At 43.0% G+C, this 26,262-nt stretch overlaps 1 protein-coding gene across 1 annotated transcript in view; it reads left to right on the top strand.

Moving 5' to 3' along the window:
* The first annotated feature begins 4,542 nt into the window (after window positions 1-4,542).
* BTBD1 (BTB domain containing 1) overlaps window positions 4,543-26,262 on the top strand; it is a 33,129-nt gene continuing 11,409 nt past the window's right edge. Inside the window, exons 1-4 of the mRNA XM_077774405.1 lie at window positions 4,543-4,695; window positions 10,024-10,129; window positions 16,925-17,122; window positions 26,045-26,237. Coding sequence (XP_077630531.1) covers window positions 4,582-4,695; window positions 10,024-10,129; window positions 16,925-17,122; window positions 26,045-26,237 — 611 coding nt within the window. The 5' untranslated portion in view covers window positions 4,543-4,581. The remainder of the gene's footprint in view (window positions 4,696-10,023; window positions 10,130-16,924; window positions 17,123-26,044; window positions 26,238-26,262) is intronic.

Genomic DNA, 26,262 nt, shown 5'->3' with positions numbered 1-26,262 from the left:
AGATGTTGGGGAAAAATATAAGAAACACAGAGTTCCTTTTCTTGTTGTTTCCAGTACAACAGAAAGAATTTAGAATGTCTTACGAAAAAAACACAAAGGCAAGAAATAAAATAAAGCAAGAGAAGCTAACACAAAAACGCATGCTATTGGTAAGCCACAAATCTCACTTTAATTATTTTAGCAGTGGATGCACAACAAGAAAGCTGGTCAGTTAGAATTCAGACCCAGTACTTGCCAGGTTAGAAACCGCCCGCCCGCTCGGAGGATGCACAGCTCCTTCTGGTCATCAGAGCAGTGAAACAATTCCTGCCGAGGTTTCTCATAAAGAAGGCTTTACTGAAACGAACCGTGTCCTTAATTTGCATCTTTATTTTTTATTATTATTTTTTTTAATGTTTTATTTATTTCTACGAGCGAGAGAGAGACAATGAGGAGGGGAGGGTCAGAGAGAGAGGCAGTCACAGACTGAAACAGGCTCCAGGCTCTGAGCTGGCAGTCAGCACACAGCCCGACGCGGGGCTCGAACCCACGAACCGCGAGATCATGACCCAAGCGAAAGTCGGACGCTTAACCGACTAAGCCACCCAGGCGCCCCAATTTGCGTCTTTAGATATAGATGTTTCTTTAAAATATTCCTTGATGTAAGCCAAAGGTATATAATACCAAATTGTGACCTCATAAAAGCAAATTGAATGGGTGTGTGTGTGTCTGTCTGTGTGTGTGTGTGTCTCAAATAGAATAGTTCTGTTTTTTTTTAATGTTTATTTTTTTGAGAGGGAAAGAGAGAAAGTGTGAGCAGGAGAGGGGCAGAGAGCGAGGGAGACACAGAATCCAAAGCAGGTTTCAGGCTCTGAGCTGTCAGCACAGAGCTCAACATGGGGCTCGAACTCACGAACCATGAGATCTTGACCTGAGCCGAAGTCAGTTGCTCAATCAACTGAGCCACCCGGGCGCCCCTAGGATAGTCTAAAAACACAATTCTCTCTTGTTCCTGGTGTGTTCTTCCCACCCTCTGGTCATTTTTTAGATCTTAAGTANGCGGGGTGGTGGGGGCTCTTTGCAGATGTCCCTGACAAAGCCGCCCCCACATGTAGATGCTTATAGAACCATGTACTTGTGTCCTTAAGTTAGAATCTACTCACATACAAAGGCAAATGGTGATAAAGGCCCCACATTTCTGCTCTTTATTTTATAACTCTAGTAATTTTTGCCTAAAAAAAATTAAGGCAGATAGATGTAAAGATTCCTTCCTACCTTGCCCTTAGAAAATTAAAACTTAATAGGTTTCTAAATCAAGGATGGAAATGTACATGCTGTTAGTCTTCTGTCTCTCCCAGTTCAAGTGACTGTAAGAAAATAACAAAAGAGAATAAATCCCTTAGTGGGAAGAGGGAAGGGAAATGGATTGGGAGCCAGCAATGTGGAAAAGGGACAGAGCCATGGAAAGTGGCTGATGATGAAAGGGAGTGGGTGACCTGAACCCAGAGTCCAGAGTCCCGGGGCGCTGCCTTCTCTGGCTGAGCTGTGTCCCTCCCGCCCGTGCCTTTCCAGACTGGGGTCAGCAGGGAGGAGGGGAGATGGGACGGTGGGCCATCACATGGTAGTTCATTGAAAACTGGCTCATAGATGAGATCCTCAACCAGCTCTTGCAGACTAGCTGCCCCTGACGACCTTGTGACAGGCTCCTCTTTAAATGATCGGAGTGGGGCGCCTGGGTGGCTCAGTCAGTTGAGCATCTGACTTCGGCTCAGGTCATGATCACACGGTTTGTGGGTTCGAGCCCCGTGTTGGGCTCTGTGCTGACAGCCTGTTTCAGATTCTGTGTCTCCCTCTCTCTCTCTGACCCTCTCCCACTTGTGCTCTGTATCTCTGTCTCAAAAATAAAAAAATAAAAATAAAAAATAAAAATAAAGTGGAACCTTTAAAAAAATAAATAAATAAATAAACAAATGAACGGAGCAAGCTGCCTGAGCCGGCTCGGGGACTCTAGGGTAAAGGCATTGGAGGCCCTGCCCAGCTCCTTTCCCACTGCCATGCCAGGGGCCGGTCAGCAGGCCTCCACGGCCAGAGCTCCCAGCCAGCCCGTTCATTTGGTGAGTGGTTTTAGCTGAAAACAGGCCCATCTACAGGCAAAGAAAGGCTATACGAGCTACTAGAATTCCAGACTGGAGACAGCCACTGGTCATTTGACATAGAGCAAAATGAGAACATGAACGACAGAGACCAAGAGCAGCTGATCCTGGAGGAAGTAGATAATTCAGGGAATGGAAAGGACCTTAAAAACGTTGCTTAATAGCATCTTGGAGATCTAAGAACATTTTTGCATCCATAGAACTGAGACGATGCTGTGGAGGCAAAAAGGGACAGCTCAGAAGCAGGAATTCTCAGAAATGTGAGCGTGTGGTTGCCGGGGAGAGAGTCAGGCCAGAAGACAAGAGCAAGGGGCTCTTCTAAAACAGGAAAATAGACAGAAAATAATGAAGCGGTGCAGAAATAACAGCTAACATTTGCTGAGGCTAAGAATTTGTCAGGCACCATTTAAACCACTTCGTGTATTACAATTTCTGTGAATCCTCACGAGCGCGTTATGAAGGGGATACTGTCACTTTCCTCTTTTCAGAAGAGAACACCACTGATCTGGTTTCAGGTCACACGGCTGGCAGGTGGTGGGACGGGCCCCAACCCAAGCCCTCTCCTCCTGAGACCTCATAGATGAAGCGGCCCTCGCCTGGCGGGCGTGACCACCTAGCACTGGGAGCAGCATGGGTCCAGAAATGGGGTGCTGATCATAGACACCTTTGTGTTTCCTCCTCTTCTAAGTGCAGGTAACAACACCTGCCTGCCCTCGGGAGGATCACATGAATTGGCCTCTGTCCCGTGGCAGGCACTCAGCGGATGCGAATTTTCTCTCTTTTTTGCTCATCCCTTTCCCCCTGACTATAAGTGATTGTGCCTTACTTCGTTTTTAATTCCTTGTACTCCTCGCAAAGGGTAGCACATAACTTTAAGCTAAGTAGTATAAGGGTAATACAGAATGTTCACTTGAGTCTCTAAAAAGGTTTTGGAAAAAATATATATTTTAAGTTTATTTATCTATTTTTGAGAGAGCGAGAGAGAGAGAGAGAAAGGGAGAGGGGGAGGGACAGAGAGAGAGGGAGAGACAGAATCCCAAGCAGGCTCCGTGCTTGTCAGCACAGAGCCCCGATGCGGGGCTCAAGCTCCCCGAACTGTGAGATCAAAATCAAGAGTCAGAGACGCTCAACCGACTGAGCCTCCCAGGAGCCCCGGGGAAAAAAATACAGTATTTGTAAAGGGTGTAATCCTGAAACACAGCAGCCTTCACTTTTAGGGCTGAGCTGTAGAGGAGGATGAGAGCGAGCAGCCTCCACTTGGGACAGCCGTAAGCTTGGTGATGCTGTGAGGGGAGCGCCAGCGGTGGGTGGTGCCGCGAGGCAGGGCTGGGGAGGGGAGGGACTGGCGGTTCACCTTGGGTGCTGATTATGGACGCAGGAGCAGGAACGGAAGGAGAGGAAGTGGAAAGACCAGAGGGCAGGGACATGCACTAGAACCTCCCTTCTTCACCCACGCCCGTGGAACAGAGGGTTCTCAAAGATGTTAACAGGTTTCCCTGTTTCAGGACTTGGGGCCTAGGGACATACGTGTAATAAGCATTCTAATGTCTTTCGTATCTCTCAAATTCGGTTCTTAACGCCATACTCCCCCCCTCCCTTGGCTTTCCTGCTGCGCGTGTATGGTTGGGAGGGAGCTGGGCCGTCCATGCAGGGTCTCTGCGGAGCCACAGAACACACCTAAGTTGCTATGTAGAAGCTCCCGGGTGGTTCAGCAGGCACCGTGCAGCCTTCGCGGAGAACTTCTGCTTTACCTGCGGTTCGGCGAAGCTGGCCTATGTGGCAGTCTCGCAGTTGGGAGCAGCAGACTGGGAGGAGGCAGTATTGGACTGATGGTGTTTTGAGAGAAAATTGGACCTAAATACCCAAAAGCACATAACAGGGGTCATTTAAGATAGTATTAAATTGCTTTCTTCCCCCAGAGCCCCCAGCGATGTCTTTGGGCATTATGCTAATTTGGGAATAACAATAAAAGATTAAATGATGCCCAGAATAACAGGACACCATTATCTGCAGATACATGAAGAATGTTTTGACCTCTAGAGGTGTGAGCTTCAGCTATCTGTAGATTTGTTTAAATGAACATCCTTTGATGAGGGTTTGGCTCCTGTCCTGAGCTGCTGAAAGACCTCTGAGCATTTGCCTTAAGAGAGAGGAGTCTGTCTTGTGATCTTCACTTGACTTCAGTTTCATCTGTAAAATGGAGATACTACCTTACTCAGGACTGAGTAAGAATAAGATGAGATGATGTATGTGGAGAGGCCCTGTGTGTAGCCCTGGATGTGAATTTCAGGTTGTTGTTCAGTTTGCTCATTATCTTTTAAAATATTCCTCAGAGGTGTCACGCTGATGGATTGCTTCTCTAAGATAACTAATGGCCGTCTCTGTGATTTCCCATTTGCTTTCCAGATTTCTGTATTCAGACGAAGTTCAGATTGGCCCTGAGACGGTTATGACCACGCTCTATACCGCTAAGAAATACGCAGTCCCTGCCTTGGAAGCACACTGCGTGGAATTTCTCACCAAACATCTTAGGGCAGATAATGCCTTTATGTTACTTACTCAGGTAAGTGAGTGTAGCCAAGGTTGGTACCCTTATAGCTTTAAAAATTGAGTATAACTACATGAGTATTAAGTATTTCTTGGAGAATTCTAGATCATTAAAGTAGATGTAATTTTTTTATAGTGCCATTCAGGGTAGTATATCAGATCCATATGATATTAGGATAGAAAAGCAAATTTGAGTTAATACACTATCATAGGGTAAAGAAACTGAAGCTTTATGTAAGTAGGCTATTAGGACTCAAAGTCACACAGCTGTTTAGGATTGGAATTGGAATTAGGATCCAGTTTGTTCCTGCTGTGATTGGGCATATGATAGCATGGAGTTTTCTGGACATCTTTTGTCTTGATTTTTGTTGGATCTGGAATAAAGGTTTTTGTTGGATCCAAACTGTTCAAGTCCAGAAAAATTCTAAGGTTTACTGTCTTTGGACTTAACTTGAAAGCTTGGAGGAGTTAGAATTTAAGGTTTATGTGAAAGTTCTTTCTCTGATATTTGAAAGTTTCCACTAAATACAGTATACACGCAGAAGAGGACAGACACAGTATCGTCAGCACTCAGGCTGATGGATTTTTACAAACTGAGCACACCTGTGGAACCATTAACCAGTCCATACCATACTGTTTAGCATTTGTTAAGTGCCTGTAATCTGAGCTTTATACTTCAGATATAAATAAATCACTTGTTTTTCTTTTTAGACAAAGTCATAATACCCTTGTATGAATTGTTTAAAAAATTTCTAAGCCAGCCTATACCATCCATGTGCTAAGGGTTGAATTGTTTCTCCAAAATGTCTGTGTTGAAATCCCAATTCCCAGAATCTCAGAATGTGATCTTATTTGGAGATCGGGTCTTTACAGAGGTAAGCAAGTTAAAATGAGGAGAAAAAAATTCTAAGCGGATAATATATAATCCTATTGAATATTAGTACCGGGACCAATCACAGATGTCCCCTCCCTCAACCCTTCCATTTTCCAAATGGAAAAACTGAAACCTGGGCTGATTGACCGCCTGCCCAGAGGCTCATGACAGGCTGGCTGGGCCGGGGCCCAGAGCTCAGTTGCCCAGCGTTGTCTGTTTTGTCGCACGGCAGTTGTATGATGGCGCCTTTTGTTGTTTGTTTTTTTCACTCATCTGTCATCAGATGTTTGTAGTTAGGGAAGAAAGAACACACCGATGTCACGACGTAATCACAGAACTCCGTCTGTACATAGTATCCCAGACACTAAACTAGCCGCTTTGCATGTATTACACATTTACTCCGCATTACAGCTCTGTGATGTTATTTACTGTTATTCCCGTTTTAAAGATGAAGAAATGGAAGCGTGGAGGGGTAAATATCTTATTTCACATTAGACAGCAGGTGGTACAACTCAGATCCCAGCCTTCAGCCAGTTGTTAAGGCGCGGTGATATTGATGGTAATGATGATAGCAGAATGTATCGAGTGATTATTGCGTGCCAGCACTTTGTATGCGTTAGTTCATTTAATCTTGTACAATAACTTTCGGAGGGGTAGGTGTTCTGGGCTTTCTTATTGTCCCCATTTAACAGATAAGGAGATAGGGGCACAGAAACGTGAAGTAATTTGAGTAAGTTCATAGAACTGTTAATCAGGATATCCCTCCATTTTTCCCTCTTTTGAGTTTGGGATGAAAATCTATTACGGAAGTTGATATTCTTAAGATTCTTTATCCAAATGTTTTAAGGTATCTGGAGAGGATCACTTATTTACTTTTATTTTAAAACCTTATGGAAAAATTCAGAAACATCAATACATTCAACTTTGACAATTAAACTACAGTTTCTGATTCAGCGGGTCCAAAGTGGGGCCTAAGAGGCTGCACTTCCCATGGGCTTTCAGGTGCTGCCAGTGCTTCGGGCCACACTCGAGTGTAAGCGTTGACAGATGTCACCATGAGAAAGGAAAGGAACTTTTCAGTGTGCGGTTGGTCTGAGAGCCCATTTTTACTGCACATATTTCACCAGCGGGGTCATGTGAATTAGCCCACAAATTGTCATGTGAAGTTCTTCTTCCTGCCAAGTGAGTTATTTGCACTGAGCGTGGTCATTTGCTTGAGAGGACCTTTGCCAGCTTCGTGCTAAAACAAGAGGCCAGTGTGTTGTACCGGAGTGAGTGCGACGGGGAAGAGACGCTTGTGAGCAAGTGCTACCATCACAGTGATATTTTTTCAGAGGTGGTGCCAGACTCAAACTAAATTCTGAGAAAATGTATTTTATTTACCCTAAGCAGCAACAATAGATTCCGTAGGAAACTTGATATTACCTGTGTAATCTGAGGAATCGCTGAAATAGTGCTCCTGAATAAAAGAATTTTTACAAAAATTGTTTTTCCTAGAGGGAAAGATCAATTTTTGTATGAACACTAGAAATATAGTTGAGTTGGCCAGTTAGAATACCTGCTGAAACTAGAATTTCACTTGGTAAAAATGTACTGTTTTTCATATTTTAAAAATTCATAGACTGTGATCCTACACTGGATCCTATTCCAGAAGGAAAAGTGTTCTAAAAGATTGGATCAGTTGGTAAAACAAATAGAGTAGATTCGATAGAAATATTATGTGGCTATTACCAAAGGTCATTACTATGGTTATATAAGAGAGTATTCTTATTCAAGTATTTATGGGTAAGGGCTATGATGTCTGTAATTTGTTCTTGAATAGTTCACCTCAAATACACACCCACCCACTATACATTGTCTGTTTCTTATACATTATTATCCCATTTATATATACATGTATCTACTGACATATATATATGTGTATATATGTGTGTATAAAATTGTGTGTTGTGTGTGCGTCCACACCTGTGTGTATATAGAGAGAGCACAAACGATAAAGAGGTGAAATATTAGATAAATGACAGATAAGTAAATCTGGGTAAAGGGTACATGGGTGTTCTTTTCACTTGCATGTTTTCATTACTTATAAATTAAAAGCATTTTAAGAGTTAATTTTATTCTCCTAAATACAGATTTTATATTATTTTTTGTAGAAAATTTTGACTAATCAAATTAATATAAACCCAATATATAATCTAAGAAGAACATTAAAAATTTTTTTTTAAGTTTAGGTGTTTATTTTGAGGGGGGTAGGAGGAGCAGAGAGAGAGAGAATCCCAACCAGGCTCCACACTGTCAGCGTGGAGCCCAACACGGGGCTCAAACCCATGAATTACAAGATCACAACCTGAGCCAAAATCAAGAATCAGATGCTTAACTGACTGAGCCACCCAGGTGCTCCAAGAGGAGCATTTTCAGACATGTTTGAGGATTGTGTAATTGTAAGAAATGTTCTTTTGACTTAACATACATGCATATTTTATATGTGTAAATACAATTATATATCATCTATAAGGTATATATTTTAAATTTAATCCAAGGTGTTTATTGCTGTCTTCTCTCCCCCGTAAAACACGAGATAACTGTTTAGTTCAGGGATGTTTATTAACAGAATAGGTCAGTAGCACCTGAGTTACTGAATCCTTTGAAAATGAATTTTACTTTACAAATAAATGAAGAGTACTCAGTTGTGCCAAATAATGGTTGATTAACTGCATGATTCTCAGCAGGTCTCTGTGTGACCCAGCATGAATACCTGTGTGTCTTGTGTTTGTGCATATATTAAATGTAACTAGTCCCAACACTAGGCCAGAATGAGAGCTGGTCACTGGCACACCTGTCATTACAGCTTTTTTCAGTGTTCCGGGTTTTTATTTTTTTTATTAAAAAAATTTTTTTGGGGGGTGCCTGGGTGGCTCAGTCATTTAAGCGTCTGACTTTGGCTCAGGTCATGATCTCATGGTTCATGGGTTCGAGCCCCACATCGGGCTCTGTGCTGACAGCTAGCTCAGAGCCTGGAGCCGGCTTCACGTTCTGTGTGTGTCTCTCTCTCTCTGACCCTCCCCTGCTCTTGCTGTTTCTCTCTCAGAAATAAATAAAAACATTAAAAAATAAATAAATGAAAATAATTTTTTAACCTTTATTCATTTTTGAGAGAGAGAGAGACAGAGCGTGAGTGGCAGAGGGACACAGAGAGAGGGAGACACAGAATCCAAAGCAGCCTCCAGGCTCTGAACTGTCAGCACAGAGCCTGATGAGGGGCTTGAAGTCATGAACCATGAGCCGCAGTCAGACACTTAACTGACTGAGTAACTCAGGAGCCCCAGTGTTCTGGATTTTTAAATCTTGTTTGAGTTTGGATCCTCCGTCCCTTTTCTCAATGCCTGACTTTTAAACTTGGGGTTATTTTGGGGTGCCTGGGTGGCTCTGTTGGTTGAGCATCCAACTTCAGCTTCGGTCATGATCTTGTGGTTTGTGGGTTTGAGCCCCGTATTGGGCTGTCTGCTGTCAGCCCAGAGCCTGCTTCAGATCCTCTGTCTCCCTCTCTCTCTGCCCCTCCCCTGCTTGTGTTCTGTCCCTCAAAAATAAACATTAAAAATAAATAAATAAACTTGGATTTTTAAAAATTATAGTATGCATCCTGATTAATCACATTATTTTAGGCTTGACTTCTGACTTCTTAAAGCCTGGATTATTAGCTTTATTGGAATCATACAGTATGTATTTTTTTGCTTAGTTTATTCTGTGGCTTCTTTTGCTTGTCATTGTGTTTGTGGGATTCACTCATTGTGTGCTGTTGTAGATCATTCTCACTGTCGTATGATATTCTTTCATATGACTATTACTTACTTTTCTGTTGTTGGCTTACTATTTGCTTAGTTTCCCAGAGCTTTCGTGCTCTGAAATTCTTGAACTTAATTTCCCCCTCCTCCCCAGCACAAGTGGAGACAGAAGATGGAAAAAAATAAGTCTGATCTGTTCTGTACTGTATGCTTGACAGTTGATATCGTTTAGTGACAATATCCTACAACGTGGACTTAAGTAATGACTCTGCAGCATGACTGGCTAGATCCCATTAGGCAAGTTAGCACACCTTTCTGAGCCTGTTTCCACATCTGGAAAATGGGATAATAATGTCTGCCTTATCCAATCTGGAGTGTTTGTTAAGGATCAAAATAAGTAATGTGTAAGAAACAAGGCAGCCTATACATATGAGCAGATGGAAAGGAAAACAACAGAGTCGTCAGTGGTCATGTGAAGCTGCTATCTAAGCAGGGCATCGGTGCCCTTAGCTTTTCATTTCTGATTGTGGAAGGGAAGTTTTAAGAATATATACACATTATAATGGTATTTTAACTAGGTGTTTTTACATAGTTAGCAGTTGTAACTATTTATAGTTCTAACTGAGTATGTACAGTCTGAAAGCACAATAACTATGAGAATAAAACAGTTGTCTTTCTGTCTGTCTAGGCCCGATTATTTGATGAGCCTCAGCTGGCTAGTCTCTGTCTGGACACAATAGACAAAAGTACGATGGACGCGATAAGTGCGGAGGGCTTTACTGACATCGATATAGGTGAGTCTGCCAGGATTCAAACTGCCGTTTATTTTATTTGTTTTTTTAAATGTTTGTTTATTTTTGAGAGAGAGCTAGCGGGGCAGGGTTGGGTGGGGGTGAATGGAGGATCCGAAGTAGGCTCTGTGCTGACAGTAGAGAGCCTGATGTGTGGTGCTTGAACTCCCAAACTGTGAGATCATAACCCGAGCTCAACTGACTGAGCCACCGAGGCGCCCCCAAATTTATACGGGTTAAATACAGTAACACCTTAATAGTCAGCCTTTTCGGTGGACAGGCTGTTTTTCAAGTAGTGGTTTTTTCCAAATTAAATAAGTAAGTCTACCTTTAAAATTTTTTTTTCTTTATTTTGGTGATAAATTCCTAACAGTCTTAACTACGTTGTCACTTTTTAAAAAATGTCAAATCAAATAAGTAGTCACTGAATGCACACCATTTGCACGGCGTTACAGTAGGATCATTTCAGAAATACAGACAAGAGGGACGTCTGGGTGGCTCAATCAGTTGAACATCTGATTTCTTTCTTTTTTTTCAGTTGGCTTTTTAAAAAAAATTTTTTTAAATGTTTTATTTATTTCTGAGAGAGAGAGAGAGACAGCGTGAGCAGGGGAGGGTCAGAGAGAGAGGGAGACACAGAATCTGAAATAGGCTGCAGGCTCTGAGCTGGCAGTCAGCACAGAGCCCAACGCAGGGCTCAAACCCACGATCCGTGAGATCATGACCTGAGCCGAAGTCAGACACTTAACCGACTGAGCCCCCCAGGTGCCCCAAGCATCTGATTCTTGATTTCAACTCAGGTCATGCTCTTGAGGTTCGCGGGTCAAGCCCCACATTGGGCCCCGCGCTGTCAGAGCCTGCTTGGGATCCTTTCTCTCTCCCTCTCTCTGCCTCCTGCCCAGTCAGTCAATAAATGAATGAATGAACATTTTTTTAAATGTTTATTTTTGAGAAGGATAGACAGAGCACAAGTGGGGGAGAGGCAGAGAAAGTGGGAGACAAAGAATCCGAAACAGGCTTCTGGCTCTGAGCTGTCAGCACAGAGCCCAACACAGGATTCGAACCCACGAATCTGATGATAACTTGAGCCACAGTCGGACACTTAACTGACTGAGGCACCCAGGTGCCCCAACAAACAAATATTTTAAAAAATTATTCAAACAAAAAATTATTTAAACAAAAAAATACAAAGAAGAGTAAGATGTGATTTTTCTTAAGGAAACTACGATCTAATTGGAGAATCAAGGAACAAATATGTGAAAATTAAGATTTAAAGCACAAATAGAAAAATCTAGATAGCATACAGTAAAATGTGATTTTTTTTTTTTTTTTACCTTTTTTAAGCTACTTTTTTAAGTAATTACTCTTCACATCCAGACTATGGAGGGATTACCTCAGATTGAGTAGTGTCAGGAAGGTTTTGACAGATTCTGCCGTGGGCCTTAAAGAATGGGTGGTATTTGGGGAGTGCAGAGAGGAGGGTGTTAGAAGCAGGTGGGGCCCCATGAAGAAGTGTGTGAGACGGAGGCAGGTGCAGGGCAGGGTGGAGCAGGTTGTGCGGGGCCATCTAATGACAGGCTGGGGGTCTGCGTGCTGTTAGTGTAGGAGAGGAGAGAGCGGATCGAGGCCTATGGCTTTAAATACTCTCTTCCTCATGATGAACACGAAACTTGTGTATTAGATCTATTATATGTTACTATCTGTTCCTGTCTGCCTTGCCGTCAGACAGGAAAAAGTATGGGCAGGGAAAACACCCACATTTTAAAAGCTTTGGCCTTGAAATGGCACCCTCGTTTTGGCTCTTATTTCACTGTCTAGGACTCAGTAACATTATCCCACTTAAATTCAGAGGAAGCTAGTAGATACAGACAAGTCATATCTCAGGAAGAAGAGAAAACAGATTTTTTTTGTAAAAAAGCCAGCGGTCACTGTCTCTGTCTGCACCTGACCTTGTCTTCTCTCACTCTCCCATTACTCCCTGTGTTTCATAAACATTGGCCAGGTTATTTCTATTTTAAGCCTTTGTGTTTACTGTTTCCACGAATTGGAATCCTTTCCCCTTGAATTTGTATGTGGCTTCCTCCTTTAAATCATTCTGATAATCAAGTTAAATGAGACCTGAGAGGCCGACTTAGACCTTAGTCAAAGTAGATACCACGTTCCCCCAAACAATCCTTTTCTGTCACTCTGATTTATTTTCCTCATAATACGTTTCACTATCTGAAACGCTTAAGTAGGTATTTGTGTAGGTTTATGAGGTTATCTACCTTCCCCACCTAGTAAGCTCTACACCCAGCCTGGGGCTTGCACTTAAAACCTCGAGATCAAGAATCGCATGCCCTAGTGACTGAGCCAGCCCGGCACCCTGATTGTAAACTCTCTGAAGGCAGGGACTTTGCTATGTTGTGGTTCTCGCTGTGTCCTCAGCGCTGAAGACCGTAGAATGTGGTACCTGTTCAGTTAGCGCGTGGTGACCAGCTGCACTGTGTCTAGAATGTTGCCTTTCCTTCCCACCGTGGCTGGTTCTCACCCATTTTTTTTGTGTTTGTTTATTTTGAGAGAGAGAGAGACAAACACAGCACGAGGAGGGGAGGGGCAGAGACGGGGAGAGAGAATCCTAAGCAGGCTCTGTACTGTCAGTGCAGACATATGGGACCCAGACTTATGAACCCGTGAGATCATGACCTAAGCTGAAATCAAGAGCCGGACACTTAACCGACTAAGCCACCCAGGTGCCTCTACTTCTCACTCATTTTTAATGCCTTGGCTCAACTTACATTTCTGCAGTGACTCCTTTCTTAAGAATTGACACCCTGCCCTCTTCCATGACATTAGCGTCTTCTGTTCTAACCGCGTCCCATTGTTAGTTTGCCCGTCTGTCGTACTGTACCTCGGGCAGGATTTACAGCCATCTTGCATTAAGTATCCTGAAGGGCAGGGGCTAGATTGAGTTTCTCCCCAGTATACATATCCACGGCCCACATTGCTGGGGAAACATTGCTTCATCCTAATTTTCTTCCCCTAAGGGGTTGTCGAGCACTCCCATTTGTACTTCCGTCTGCGTTTGGAATAGCACTGCTTGCATCTGAGTGACTTCCTCCTGGAAGTTGGTCCGTAAATAGCTCTTGTGGTCTGCGTGCCGTTGGAGCCTGGAGCGTTTGAAGTAGGTGCCTCATAAGGTGTAAATACTCTAGATATTTGTTGATTTGATTTGACTCACCATTGCTTAAATTAAAATCTCATCTTGCATTATATGTACATATCACAGTCTTAGATGTTTTTATGATCTTTGTTAGGTTCTCAGCTGTAATTTATTATAACACATCTGCCGATAGAAGACCTGTGTGTCCCCACACCCTAGTCCTCTTTGCTCCAAGTGTACTTGTTAAAACTTGGGATGACAGAGAGGTCTAGGAGCTGGGAGACAGAAAGTTGGGCCAGGCTTCAGGAGCTCTTTATTTTTTTAATGTTTGCTTGCTTGCTTGCTTGCTTGCTTGCTTATTTATTTATTTATTTAGAGCGAGCATGCAGTAGGGGCAGAGAGAGGGAAAGAGACTCCCAAGCAGGCTCCACATTGGTAGAGGCGAGCCTGACTTGGGGCTTGAGCTTACAAACCATGAGATCATGACCTGAGCTGAAATCAAGAGTCAGATGCTCAACCAACTGAGCCACCTAGGAGCTCTTTTTATAGTTTTAGATTCTGGGGAAGCCTTTTCTCCTCTGGGGTTTGAATCTATGTTCTGGAGGGATGTGCTGACTGTTTTCCAAGTAGAGAGACGCTGTTTCTCTCTTAGAGCTTTTCGCTCAAGGAAGACAATACTGTGTCTCATTGATAGAAAAAAGCAAATTTACATTATGCCAAGGCCGGTATCATGTGCTTATTTTTTTCTGCGGATATGTTATGTTTCTTTGTTTATCTTTACTGAAGTTTATTAGCATGCAAAGTAGAGATATGTGGATCCAAAGTTAGTTGTCTGTTTTCCCACTGAATGATTATTTTGGTCAGTGTATATTCCTGATCAATACAGATACTGAGGTGTATTAGTTAACATTCATTTCCCTGTCGAAAAGCTTCATGGAACTGTATTCTGTATTTTTCTGCTCAGCTACCAGAGAAGGAAAACAGGATTTAAAAAAAAATTACATATAGCCTACTCATTTTTAAAATATTGTTGAGGGGGCGCCTGGGTGGCTTAGTCGGTTAAGCGTCCGACTTTTGTTTAGGTCATGATCTCACAGTTCGTGGATTCGAGCCCCGCGTCGGGCTCTGTGCTGACTGCCAGCTCAGAGCCTGGAGCCTGTTTCAGAGTCTGTGATTCCCTCTCTCTCTGACCCTCCCCTGCTCATCCTGTCTCTCTCTCTCTCCCTCCTAGAAATAAAATATTTATAAATAAAATAAAATAAAATAAATAAAATATTTAAAAATAAAATAAAATAAAATAAATAAAATAAATAAAATAAAATAAAATATTGTTGAGCCTCTACCGTGACCTCTCTGCTCAAATGATAGCTATGGTTCAATACTGACCAAATATTTGGATGTAGTATGAATATAGAGACCATTACAGAATCGAATTTTTTAAAATAGATTTTCTTAGAGGTATATTACTGGGTAATTTAAGCTCTGCTGTATATAAGTACGGCATCCTCATTTTTATTTGAATCTTCTGATTCTTAGTGCTCGTTATTGGGAGTACCCGTTACTGTATAGTGGAGCCCTCAAGTCTCTGATGTGTTTTTTTGTTTGTGTGTTTGGTTTTCAGTCTTCCTCTGCAGAAAAGACTCTTTCGACTGTAGTGCTTTTCAACCACTTACATCTGCTTTTCACATATTCCCTCTCTCCTGTCTCTCTGTTTGGAGCCCATCATTTGGTTCTAGTCTGTTGGCCTCTAAAGCTGCTTCTCTGGACTTCCTGCTTCTGCTCTACTCCAGAGAAGACCAGAGGGCCAGAGATTTGAGCTTTGACTCTGATAAAAGAACAATTCTAAATTTTTTTTTGATGTTTTTATTTATTTTTGAGAGAGAGAGAGAGAGAGAGACAGTGTGAGCAGGGGAGGGTCAGAGAGAGAGGGAGATACAGAATCCGAAGACAGGCTCCAGGCTCTGAGCTGTCAGCACAGAGCCCGACACGGGGCTCGAACCCACAAACTGTGAGATCATGACTTGAGCCGAAGCCGGACGCTCAACCGATTGAGCCCCCCAGGCGCCCCAAAAGGAGAACAATTCTGAGTACAGGCCTGAGTTCCGGGCAGGGCATTTACATACTTGGACGTCAGATAGGGATTTCAGACTCAAGATGTTCCAGATGAAACCCCGGATCCCCCTCTCCCCATTCCCCCAAAACCGCCTCTGTAGGCTTTCCCATCTCAGTTGATGCCACTCTCATCCGTCTGTTGTTTAGACTATAAGCCCAGGAATTACCCTTGATGACCCTGTCACCCTGGCGTTCAGTCTGTTAGGGCATCACACTGAGTCCTCCTTCAGAGTATAACCTGAATCTGATGGTTTTTACTGCTTCCTCCTGGTCCAGCCCATCATCAGCTCTGCTGTGGATCAGAGCAGGAGCCTTCTCACTGATCTCCTCTCCACTCTGACCTCCTGAGAGTCTCCTCTCAACAGGGCTGCCAGTGTGAGATCCTTCTAGAACCTAACATGTCACGGTTCAGAATCCTCCAAGGGTTCGTTCCCCTTTCCACTCAGGTTGTAAAAGCCAAAAGATCTACAGGGCACTGTAAGCTTGTAGCCCGTTTCCCTCCGTTTCTGGCCTCCTTGGCCTCCTTGGCCTCCTCGCCCACCATCTTCCCTCTTGCTCACGCGGTCTGGCCGCAGCACGCATGCCAGACGCACTTTCACGCGGGAGCGTCCACACTGGACATCCCGAGCACGCTGGCTAGGCCCCTGGCTGACTGCCCATCCCCCCTCCAGTCTTCGCTCAGGTGAGCTGCCCCGGCGCCCCGTTTTCACCTGCACTTGTGATTCCTCTCACCTGCTGCCTGTGCCGCACTGCGCATCTGACGTGTTAGCTCTGTTTATGTTTAATGTTAACCCCCATTAGAATGTAAGCTCCATAAAGGCAAGGGATTTATTTTTAACTTTTTATTCAGTGATGTATTCTCAGCGTCTAGAACAGTGCCTGACACACAGTGAGTGCTTACTAAGGAATATTTGGGGACTGCATGAATGGTTATCTGTAGACTTTATGAATTTATGTATGTCACTAATTTGAAGCCTTTTTCTCTGACTTACAATTAATCTTATTCTGGATATTTGAGTTTGCTTGATAAATGACACAAAAATACAAGGAGATACTACACCTAAGTTTCATGTATGGTAAAGAAAAAGTTCAATATTAACTTTATATTCTTAAACTGCTTTTTTATACTTTTTTAAATTAAAAAACTTTTTTTAATGTTTGTTTATTTTTGAGAGAGAGTGTGAATGGGTAAAAGGTAGAGAGAGGGAGGCACAGAATCCGAAGCAGGCTCCAGGCTCTTTGTGCTGTCAGCACAGAGCCTGATGTGGGGCTCAAACTTGTGGACTGCACGATCATAACCTGAGCCGAAGTCAGACCCTTAACCGACTGAGCCCCCCCAGGCACCGCATGTTAATTTTTTGAAGAAAACTTTGCTGTTTAATTTTTTAATTAGTTAATATTTTTAAGTATAGATTTATAGTTTTAAGTATCTAATCTCCTTTTTTTATTGAGATTTGAAAACTTAATAGAAGCCTGTTTGTTGGTATTGTTTTGTTAAAGAGCAAAGTATTCCTAATTTGATTTATTCTTGTATTTTCCTGTAGACACACTCTGTGCAGTTCTGGAAAGAGACACCCTTAGTATTAGAGAGAGTCGACTTTTTGGAGCTGTTGTACGATGGGCAGAAGCGGAATGTCAAAGACAACAATTGCCCGTGACTTTTGGAAACAAACAGAAAGTTCTAGGAAAAGCGCTGTCCTTGATCCGGTTTCCATTGATGACCATTGAGGAGTTTGCAGCAGGTGGGGCTATAACCCGACCACAGTCTGTGTGAAACTGTGCCAGCAGCCGGCCGGCCTCCCTGCGCAAGAGAGGGGGAGAAGCTGGGACTTACTGAGCTCTGGTCGCGTGACGTGTGAGTGTGTATGTTATTTCCTTTGTTTCTGGTGGCCCTTCAGGATGACATTGTAAGTTATTCATTTTGATACGTGCACTAGGTTCTTCTTCTTTGAGGGGGGTATGATTTGCACAAGTGTCACGTTAGTTTCCGGTGTATCGCGTGGGGGTTCTGTTCTGCACGGCTGTATGCTCACCGCAGGGGTCGCGCCTACCTGTCACCACATACAACCACTGCAGTATCACGGCCTCTGTTCCCTGTGCTGTCACTTTGTATTCCCATGACTTACCCATCCCCTACTTCACCCCTTCTCCCTGTTGCCCCGCAGTGAGCATCAGTGTGTTCTCTGTATTTCTTGGTTTGCCTCTCTCTTCTCCCCCTTAGGATCATTTGTTTCCTAAATTCCACATATGAATGAAATTACATGATATTTATCTTTCTCTGACTGGCTTATTTCACTTAGCATTGTACTCTCTAGCTCCACTCATGTCATTGCAAATGGGGCAAGGTTTCATTCTTTTTTATGGTTGAGTAATATTCCACTGTGGATACGTACACCACGTCTTTTTTATCCACCCATCAATCGATGGACACGTGGGCTGTTTCCATATCTTGGCTATTGTAGATAGTGCTGCCATCCACATAGGGGGGTATGAATCCTTTTGAATTAGTGTCTTTGTATCCTTTGGGTCAATACCCAGTCATGTGATTGTTGGATGTAGGGTAGTTCTATTTTGAACCTTTTGAGGAACCTCCATACTGTTTTCCACGGTGGCTGCACCAGTTTGCACTCCCAGCAACAGTGAAAGAGGGTTCCTTTTTCTTCGTTTTCGCCGATGCCTGTTATTTCTTGTGTTGTTGGTTTTAGCCAGTCTGGTGGTACCTCTTTGTAGTTTGGATTTGCACTTCCCTGACGATGAGTGATGCAGAGCCTCTTTTCATGAATCTGTTGGCCATCTGTGTTGTTCTTTGGAGAAATGTCTGGTCATGTCTTCTGTTTTTTAAACTTAATATAAAGGAAATCATACATACACTATGTGCTCGTTTCTGTATGGCTTTTCCTTTTCCTTTTTTTTTTTTTAAGTTTATTTTTAAGAGAGGGTGTAAGTGAGTGGGGGAGGGGCAGGGAGAGAGGGAGGGAGAGAGAATTCCAAGGAAGCTCTGTGCTAATAGATGTGGAGCTCGAACTCAGAAACTGTGAGATCCTGTCCTGAGCTGAAATCAAGAGCTGGATGCTTAACTGACTGATCCACCCAGGTGCCCCTGGCTTTTTTCTCTTAATGTTATGTCTGTTAGAGTCATCCTGTGGTTGTGTTTTCGTTGCTATATAATCTGTCATAGGAATGTGCCATGATTTATTTATGCATTTTACTGTTGTTGAACATTAAGGTTGTTTCTGTTTGGTGGCCATTAAGAACATTCTTGTACATGCCACTTAGGTGACATACGTAAACATTTCTGTTGCGTGCATACAAGTGGAATTGTTATCATCCGGTGTGCACGTGTTCAGCATGAATAGACCCTGCCAAGTAGCTGCCCAGAGGGATGGTAACAGTCCTCACTCGGCTGCTAAGTTAAGGAGTCAGGAGTACACTCTGGTCACCCCATGTCCTCTCCAGAACTGGGTATTGTCAGTGTTGATAATTTTAGTCACTTGGTGGGATGAGAACATCCTCCACTGTGGTTTTAATCTTGTGTCTCTGACAGTTAATGATGTTGAATGTGCCCATAACTGGACTTCCTCATTCATGAGGTATTTATTCAGGTCCTTTGTTGCTTTGTTGATTTGTAAGAATCTTCCATGTTCTGGATACAAGTCTTCTGTCAGATACATGTATTGCTAATGTGGATTGCCTTTTTATTAATGCTGTTTTTCTGTTCTAAATTTTATTACTGGAGTATAGTAGGCATACAGCGCTGTTAGTGTCCGGTGTTTAACACTGTGGTTCAGCAGTTCTGTACAGTCCTCTGTGCTCTGCGTAAGTCACTGTCTGTCCCCACGCAGTGTCGTCACAGTATTATTGATTATATTCCTTATGCTGTTCCTCTCATCTCTGTGACTGACTAATTTAATTTGTGTTTTTAAGTTTATTTTTTTGAGAGAGAAAGCGTGCAGGGGAGAGAGGGAGGGAGGGAGAAAGGAAGAGAGAGAAAGAAAGGGAGATAGAGAATCCCAAGCAGACTCTACGCTTCACAAACTGCCAGATCATGACCTGAGCTGAAACCAAGAGTTGGACCTTTAAGTGACTGAGCCACCCCACACTTTATTATTTTATTTTATTTCAATTTAATTTTTTCTTTTTTTCCACACTTATTTATTTTATAACTGGAAGTTTATACCTTTTAATCCCCTTCACTTATTTTGCTCATTCCCCAACCAGTTTGTTCTCTGGCAACAGCCACTTTATTCTCTGTATTTAAGAGCGTGTTTATGGGGCGCCTGGGTGGCTTAGTCGGTTGAGCGTCCGACTTTCGCTTAGGTCATGATCTCACGTTCGTGGGTTCGAGCCCCGCATCGGGCTCTGTGCTGACTGCCAGCTCGGAGCCTGGAGCCTGTTTCAGTCTGTGACTCCCTCTCTCTCTGACCCTCCCCTGCTCACGCTGTCTCTCTCTCTCTCTCTCCTAGAAAAAAAAAAGAAAAAAAAAAAGCGTGTTTATTTTTATGTTTGTTTTTTAGATTCCACATATAAGTGAAGTCATATGGTATTTGTCTTTCTCTTTTTGACTTATTTCTCTTAGCATAATGCCCTGTAGGTTCATCCATGTTTTTGCAAGTTGCAAGATTTATTCATTTTTATGGCTGAGTAATCTTCCTTCTTTATCTTTTTGTCTGTTGATAGATACTTGGGTTGCCTCTATATCTTGGCTTTTGATAAACAGACGTTCTTAATTTTTTTTAATGTTTTATTTATTTTTGAGAGCGAGTGAGCGTGACCTAGGGAGGGACTGAGAGACGGGGGAACGGAGGATCCAAAGTGGGCTCTGCGCTGACAGCGGTGGATCCAAACTCACAGACTGTGAGACCATGACCTAAGCTGAAGTCAGACGCTCAACTAACAGAGCACCCAGGTGCCCTGAAGTTCCTAATGGTCTTTTGCATTTTCATATTAATATCTTTTTTAAAGTTTATATAATTTTTGAGTGAGGGAAAGAGAATCCCAGGCAGGCTCCACACTGGCTGCACAGACCCTGACTGACGTGGGGCTCAAATGCATAAACCATGAGATCACAACCTGAGCCAAAACCAAGCATCGGACGCTTAACTGACTAAGCTACCCAGGTGTCCCACACATAAGTCAATTTTTTTAAATGTTTTTTTTTTTTTTTTTTTTATTTCTAGGAGAGAGAGAGAGAGAGAGAGAGCGTGAGCAGGGGAGGGTCAGAGAGAGAGGGAGTCACAGACTGAAACAGGCTCCAGGCTCTGAGCTGGCAGTCAGCACAGAGCCCGATGCGGGGCTCGAACCCACGAACCGCGAGATCATGACCCAAGCGAAAGTCGGACGCTTAACCGACTAAGCCACCCAGGCGCCCCATAAGTCAATTTTTTTAATCAGCTTGTCAATTTCCACCTCCCCCCAAATTATGGGATTTTGATTGGAATTACATTGAATTTATAGATTGGTGTGGAGATAATTGACAGTTTTGTAATATTGAGTCTTTTAATCCATGAACATTTATTTAAGTCTTTTAGTAATATTTTGAGTTTTCTGGTAGGTCTTGTACATTTTTTGGGAGGTTTGTTCCTAGATACTTTTCAATGCTGTTATAAATGATTGTAAAATTTCCATGCTGTAATCAATTGTTCACAGAAATATGGTTGATTTTTCTATATTGACCTTGTATCTAGTGAAGTTGCTAAATTCACTGATTTTAATGCTTTATTTGTAGATCACTGTACATAGTCTATGTGTACAATCATGCCATCTGCAAACAATAATAATTCTACTTCTTCCTGTCTAATCCTTAGACTTTTTATTTCTTTTTCTTGCTTTATGATGTGGTCGAGGACCTCTGGCATATTAGTGAATAGAAGTGCTGATAGCAAACATCTTGTCCCGTTCCAGTGTCACACAGACTTTTAAATACTGCCCCGGAGTATGCTTGCTGAAGTGTTCTGTAGATGCCTTTTATTGGATTAAGGAGGTTTCCTTCTCTTACTAGTCTGCTCAGAATTTTATCATGAATTTTATCAAATGCTTCTCTTCATCTTTTCATATGATACAATAGTTTTCCTCTTTATTTTTCTTTTTTTAAAAAAAAATTTTTTTTTAATGTTTTATTTATTTCTAGGAGAGAGAGACAGCGTGAGCAGGGGAGGGTCAGAGAGAGAGGGAGACAAAGAATCTGAAGCAGGCTCCAGGCTCCGAGCTGTCAGCACAGAGCCCGACGTGGGGCTCGAACCCACGAACCGCGAGATCATGACCTAAGCGAAAGTCGGACACTTAACCGACTAAGCCACCCAGGCGCCCCTCCTCTTTATTTTTCTTCTTTATTTTCTTTTAAAATTTGTAATTGGCCTTTAGCAGTTCATTAATTGGGCAGCGTCCCATCTGGCAAGTAGAGAGATTCCTCCTGCTTTATTTTCTTAACATGGTAAACTACATTGATTTCCCAAATTAAACCTATTCTGGATTTCTTCTTTTTTTTAACTTTTTTAAATGTTTTATTTATTTCTGAGAGAGAGACAGACAGTGTGAGCAGGGGAGGGTCAGAGAGAGAGGGAAACACAGAATCTGAAACAGGCTCCAGGCTCTGAGCTGGCTGTCAGCACAGAGCCCGACACGGGGCTCAAACCCACAAACTGTGAGATCATGACCTGAGCTGAAGTCAGATGCTTAACCGACTGAGCCCCCAGGCGCCCCTATTCTGGATTTGTTACATAAGCTGGACTTAGTTGTCATGCTTCATCCTGTGTTACCAGATCCAATTTGCTAAATTTTAAAATATTTTTATGACTACTTCATGAGAGAAATTAGTTCATAATTTTCCTTTCTTGTAATTGTCAGATTTTGATTACCAAGTTTATGCTGGTCTCTTACAAAAGTTAACAAATGTTTCTTTTTCCTGTGTTCAAGAGTTTGTGTAAGATTGGTGGTGTTTTTTTCCGTTAAATGTTTAGAAGATTTACCAATGAAGTTAACCCGGATCTAGAGTTGTTTACTTTGTAAAAGGTTTTTAATAGATACTTTTTTAAAAAAATTTTTTAAATTAATCTCTACGTCCAACATGGGGCTCGAACTCACAACCCCAAGACCAAGAGTTGCACACTACTAGCTGAGCCAGGTACCCCTGTGGAAGGTTTAAGTAGAGATTCAGTTTCTTAGAGTAGCACTATTTCTTTCCGTAACTGCTTCACCTAGACTTGTAATTTTTTTACCATGAATGTTATAATACCTTTTATTATCTCTATGTCTGGGGAATCTAGATTGTGTCCCTATATTCATTTTTTTCTTAAGTTTGTTTATTTTAGAGAGCACAAGCGCAGGCGGCAGAGGGAAAGGGAAAGAATCCCAAGCAGACTTCACATTGCGCGGAGCCTGATGCGGGGCCCAAACTCAGGAACAGTGAGATCATGACCTGAGCCGAAGTCAAGAGTTGGATGCTTAACAGACTGAGCCCCCTAGGCGCGCCTCCCATATTCATTTGTGATATTGGTATATTGTGTCTTCTTTGATCAGCCTTGCCTAGTGGCTTACACATTTGATTAATTTTTTTCTAAAAACCAACTTCTCTATTGTATGTATGTTTTCCATTCCATTAACTTTGCTTTTTTATTATTATTTCCTTCAGTCAACCATCGTGTTTTTTTTTCCTTTCTTTTTTTTCATTAAATGTTTATTTTTATTTTTGGGAGAGAGGGAGATGGACAAAGTGCAAGTGGTTGGGGGCGGGGTTGCAGAGAGAGAGGGAGATGCAGAATCTGAGGCAGCTCCAGGCTCTGAGATGTCAGCACAGAGCTCAGTGTGGGGCTCGAACTCATGGACCGTGAGAGCATGACCTTCATGAAAGTTGGACACTTAACCCACTGAGCCACCCACGTGCACCCCCTTCACACGTTTTGATCTGTTGTGTTTTCATTATCATTTGATAAAAAGTATTCCCTAGTTTTCATGGTGATTTTTCTCCTTGACTCATGATTTCAGCTTAATTTTCACATATTTGGAGACTTTTCTCCTGAGCATTTTATGACCGCTGAAATTTCTTTTAAATCTTCAGTTTCTTAGCAGTTTCTTTCTGCGTGGTTTCTTGGTCTCATAATTTTCCCTTGCTTGTGCCGAGCTTTGGAGTCTGCAAACACTTCCTGGAGCAACTGTGCACAGAATGCTGGTCCTGCCTGCTTCCCCCTTTCTGCGGGATGGTCGTCTCGCTGCCTCGGTAGTTTTAAGTCCCAGTGTTCATCTCGTCGGGCCGGTGAGGATTAGCACGTTTCTGGGCTGCCCGTGTCAGGTTGGCATTTATGCCTTGTGCGGTGTCTCAGCAAATACCCCGGGGGGAAGACTACTGACGGACACACGGCTTCGTCTCCATACCTCTCCTTTCTCAAGCACCCAGTGCCGCAGCTGTCGTTAACTTAAAAATAGCAGTTTTATGTATCTCGTCCGTAGCCCTCTGTGACGGAGATTACCTACCGCTTCCTACAGACTGCACCTCTGGTATTGTTATGCAGTCAAATAATGTTTCTTCTTTTGCTGTTGGGCACATTTTTTCCCCCCTGTATTACCTTTGTATTGTGCTTTTAAAAATGTTTTTATGGGGTCCCTGGGTGGCTCAGTCGGTTAAGCGTCCGGCCTCGGCTCAGGTCATGATCTCACAGTTTGTCATGTTCGTGAGTTCGAGCCCCGCGTCGGGCTCTGTGCTGACAGCTCAGAGCCTGGAGCCTGTTTCCGATTCTGTGTCTCCCTCTCTCTCTCTGACCCTCCACTGCTCATGCTGTCTCTCTCTCTCTCAAAAATAAATAAAACATTAAAGTTTGAAAAAATGTTTTTATGGAGAATTCCCTTTATTTTCTCTATTTTGCTGTTGAGTCTGTTTCCTTTGCTCTTTTGTCTTTCTGTCTAGAGATTTGGAAATTAGAAATTTTCTGTTTATTTCTCCCCCCTCAATTTTCTTAATTCTCATTTCCTAATAAAACAGTATTTATTGCCCATCCCTTTTGGAGATAAGAATGTCAGCAATGGTGTGTTCTTCCTTTCACCCACTGCAGACCCCCGCTTGGTGGCCAGTCACACACGCACACCGCACGTGACAGTGACACAGTGTGGTGGGCCTGGTTCTAGGTTTGGTCGTGTCTGATCACTTTCCTGCAGTAGGTGTATCTGAGAATGCTTTTATGATCTGAAGACTTCTTCTTTCAGCTAAGGAAGTTTATTGTAGTTTTGAATTATTACATCTTCTTTCATATATTCCTTTTTAATTTTTTTTAATGTTTGTTTTATTTTCTTTTTAAGTTTGTTTCTGTTTAATGTTTGTTTAATGACACAGGGCTCGAACTCCCAAACTCTGAGATCATGACCTGAGCTGAAGTTGGACGCTTAGCCCATTGAGCCCCCCAGGCGCCCCTGCATCCCTATTTCTTATCCGTTAGTTCTTCAGGACCCCTGTGAGCTGTATGTGGGGCCTGCTTTTTATCATCGTTTATACTCACCTGGAACATTCTCATTCTTTTGCGTTAGGCCTCGTCATTCTGAGAAAGTCCCATGAGTTCATCCCCATCTCTGTTGATATTAGCACTTCCAGTTCTGTTCTTTTTACTGAAATGCAGGTTTTATGTTTTTGTTTTTTTTTTCCTTTGTTTACATTCTTTCCTCATCCAGAGGCTGCAAATCAGTGTTTTAGGGCCAGGTCTGGCAGGTTGATACGTTAATCTAATGTTTAAAAATCAGGGGGTTTTATATTAAAATCTGAATTTAGGGCTTCGAACCCAAATTTCTAGTGCTGGGCAGTCTCTTACTTAGATTGCGTTCACCAGTCTCGTAAGGGACCCAGCACCTTTTCATTAGGAGCGGCGTTTCTTCCTGGGTAAGGTTGATATGAATGGGCTTTTTCCCTTCTCAGAAACAGCGAATGGGCCACTGAAACGCACATGGTGTGCTGCTTGCCCCCCTCATCCGGTCGTGGCTCTGCCCTCTGATTTCTGAACGCCGAACGAGAGCCCTACCCTGTGTATTTCCCCTCTAAGTATGTCCCGCTGCTCAGATCACAGCGCAGACTGCTGTTCTGTTAGGTGGGGTGTAGCGCGGCAGCAAGAGCTCTGGCCGCCACGTGAGCACCCCCCCCCCNGGACGCCTCTTCTTCCTGGTGAACAAATCTCTGTGGTGCACAGAGTGGGTGAGTGGAGAGAAAAGTCCTAGAGATCCTTCTGTGATTCAGGGTTTCATGTAAGCTTTGACGTATTTACTAATGTTTAACACTTATGATCTATTAGATTGACTTCAAATGGATTCAGAAACCTTTACAATTAAATACATGCTAAACATTTTCTTTTTAATTTTTTTAAATGTTTTATTTATTTCTGAGAGAGAGAGAGAGAGGCAGCGTGAGTGGGGAGGGTCAGAGAGAGAGGGAAACACAGAATCCGAAGCAGCTCCAGGCTCTGAGGTCAGCACAGAGCCCGACGTGGGGCTCGAACCCACAAACCGTGAGATCATGACCTGAGCCGAAACCGGTCGCTCAACCGACTGAGCCCCCCAGGCGCCCCATGCTAAACATTTTCTACCTCATTGTTCCTTTCCCTCTTCCGGATTTGAATTCACATCGTTGGGAGTATTACAAAGTCAGGAATTGAGATCCGGTCACTCTTACCAAGGTCATACTTTTATCTCTGCAGGTCCTGCTCAGTCTGGAATTCTGTCAGATCGGGAGGTGGTAAATCTCTTCCTTCATTTTACGGTCAATCCGAAGCCCCGAGTGGAGTACATCGACCGGCCGCGGTGCTGCCTGCGAGGCAAGGAGTGCTGTATCCGTCGCTTCCAGCAGGTGGAGAGCCGCTGGGGCTACAGCGGCACGAGCGACCGAATCAGGTGTCTGTCGTGTTGCAGGCGCGGG

This window comes from Crocuta crocuta, unplaced genomic scaffold (genome assembly GCF_008692635.1).
Source record: "Crocuta crocuta isolate KB4526 unplaced genomic scaffold, BGI_CrCroc_1.0 scaffold7, whole genome shotgun sequence".
Lineage (NCBI taxonomy): Eukaryota > Metazoa > Chordata > Mammalia > Carnivora > Hyaenidae > Crocuta > Crocuta crocuta.
This window is presented reverse-complemented; position numbering and strand designations above follow the sequence as displayed.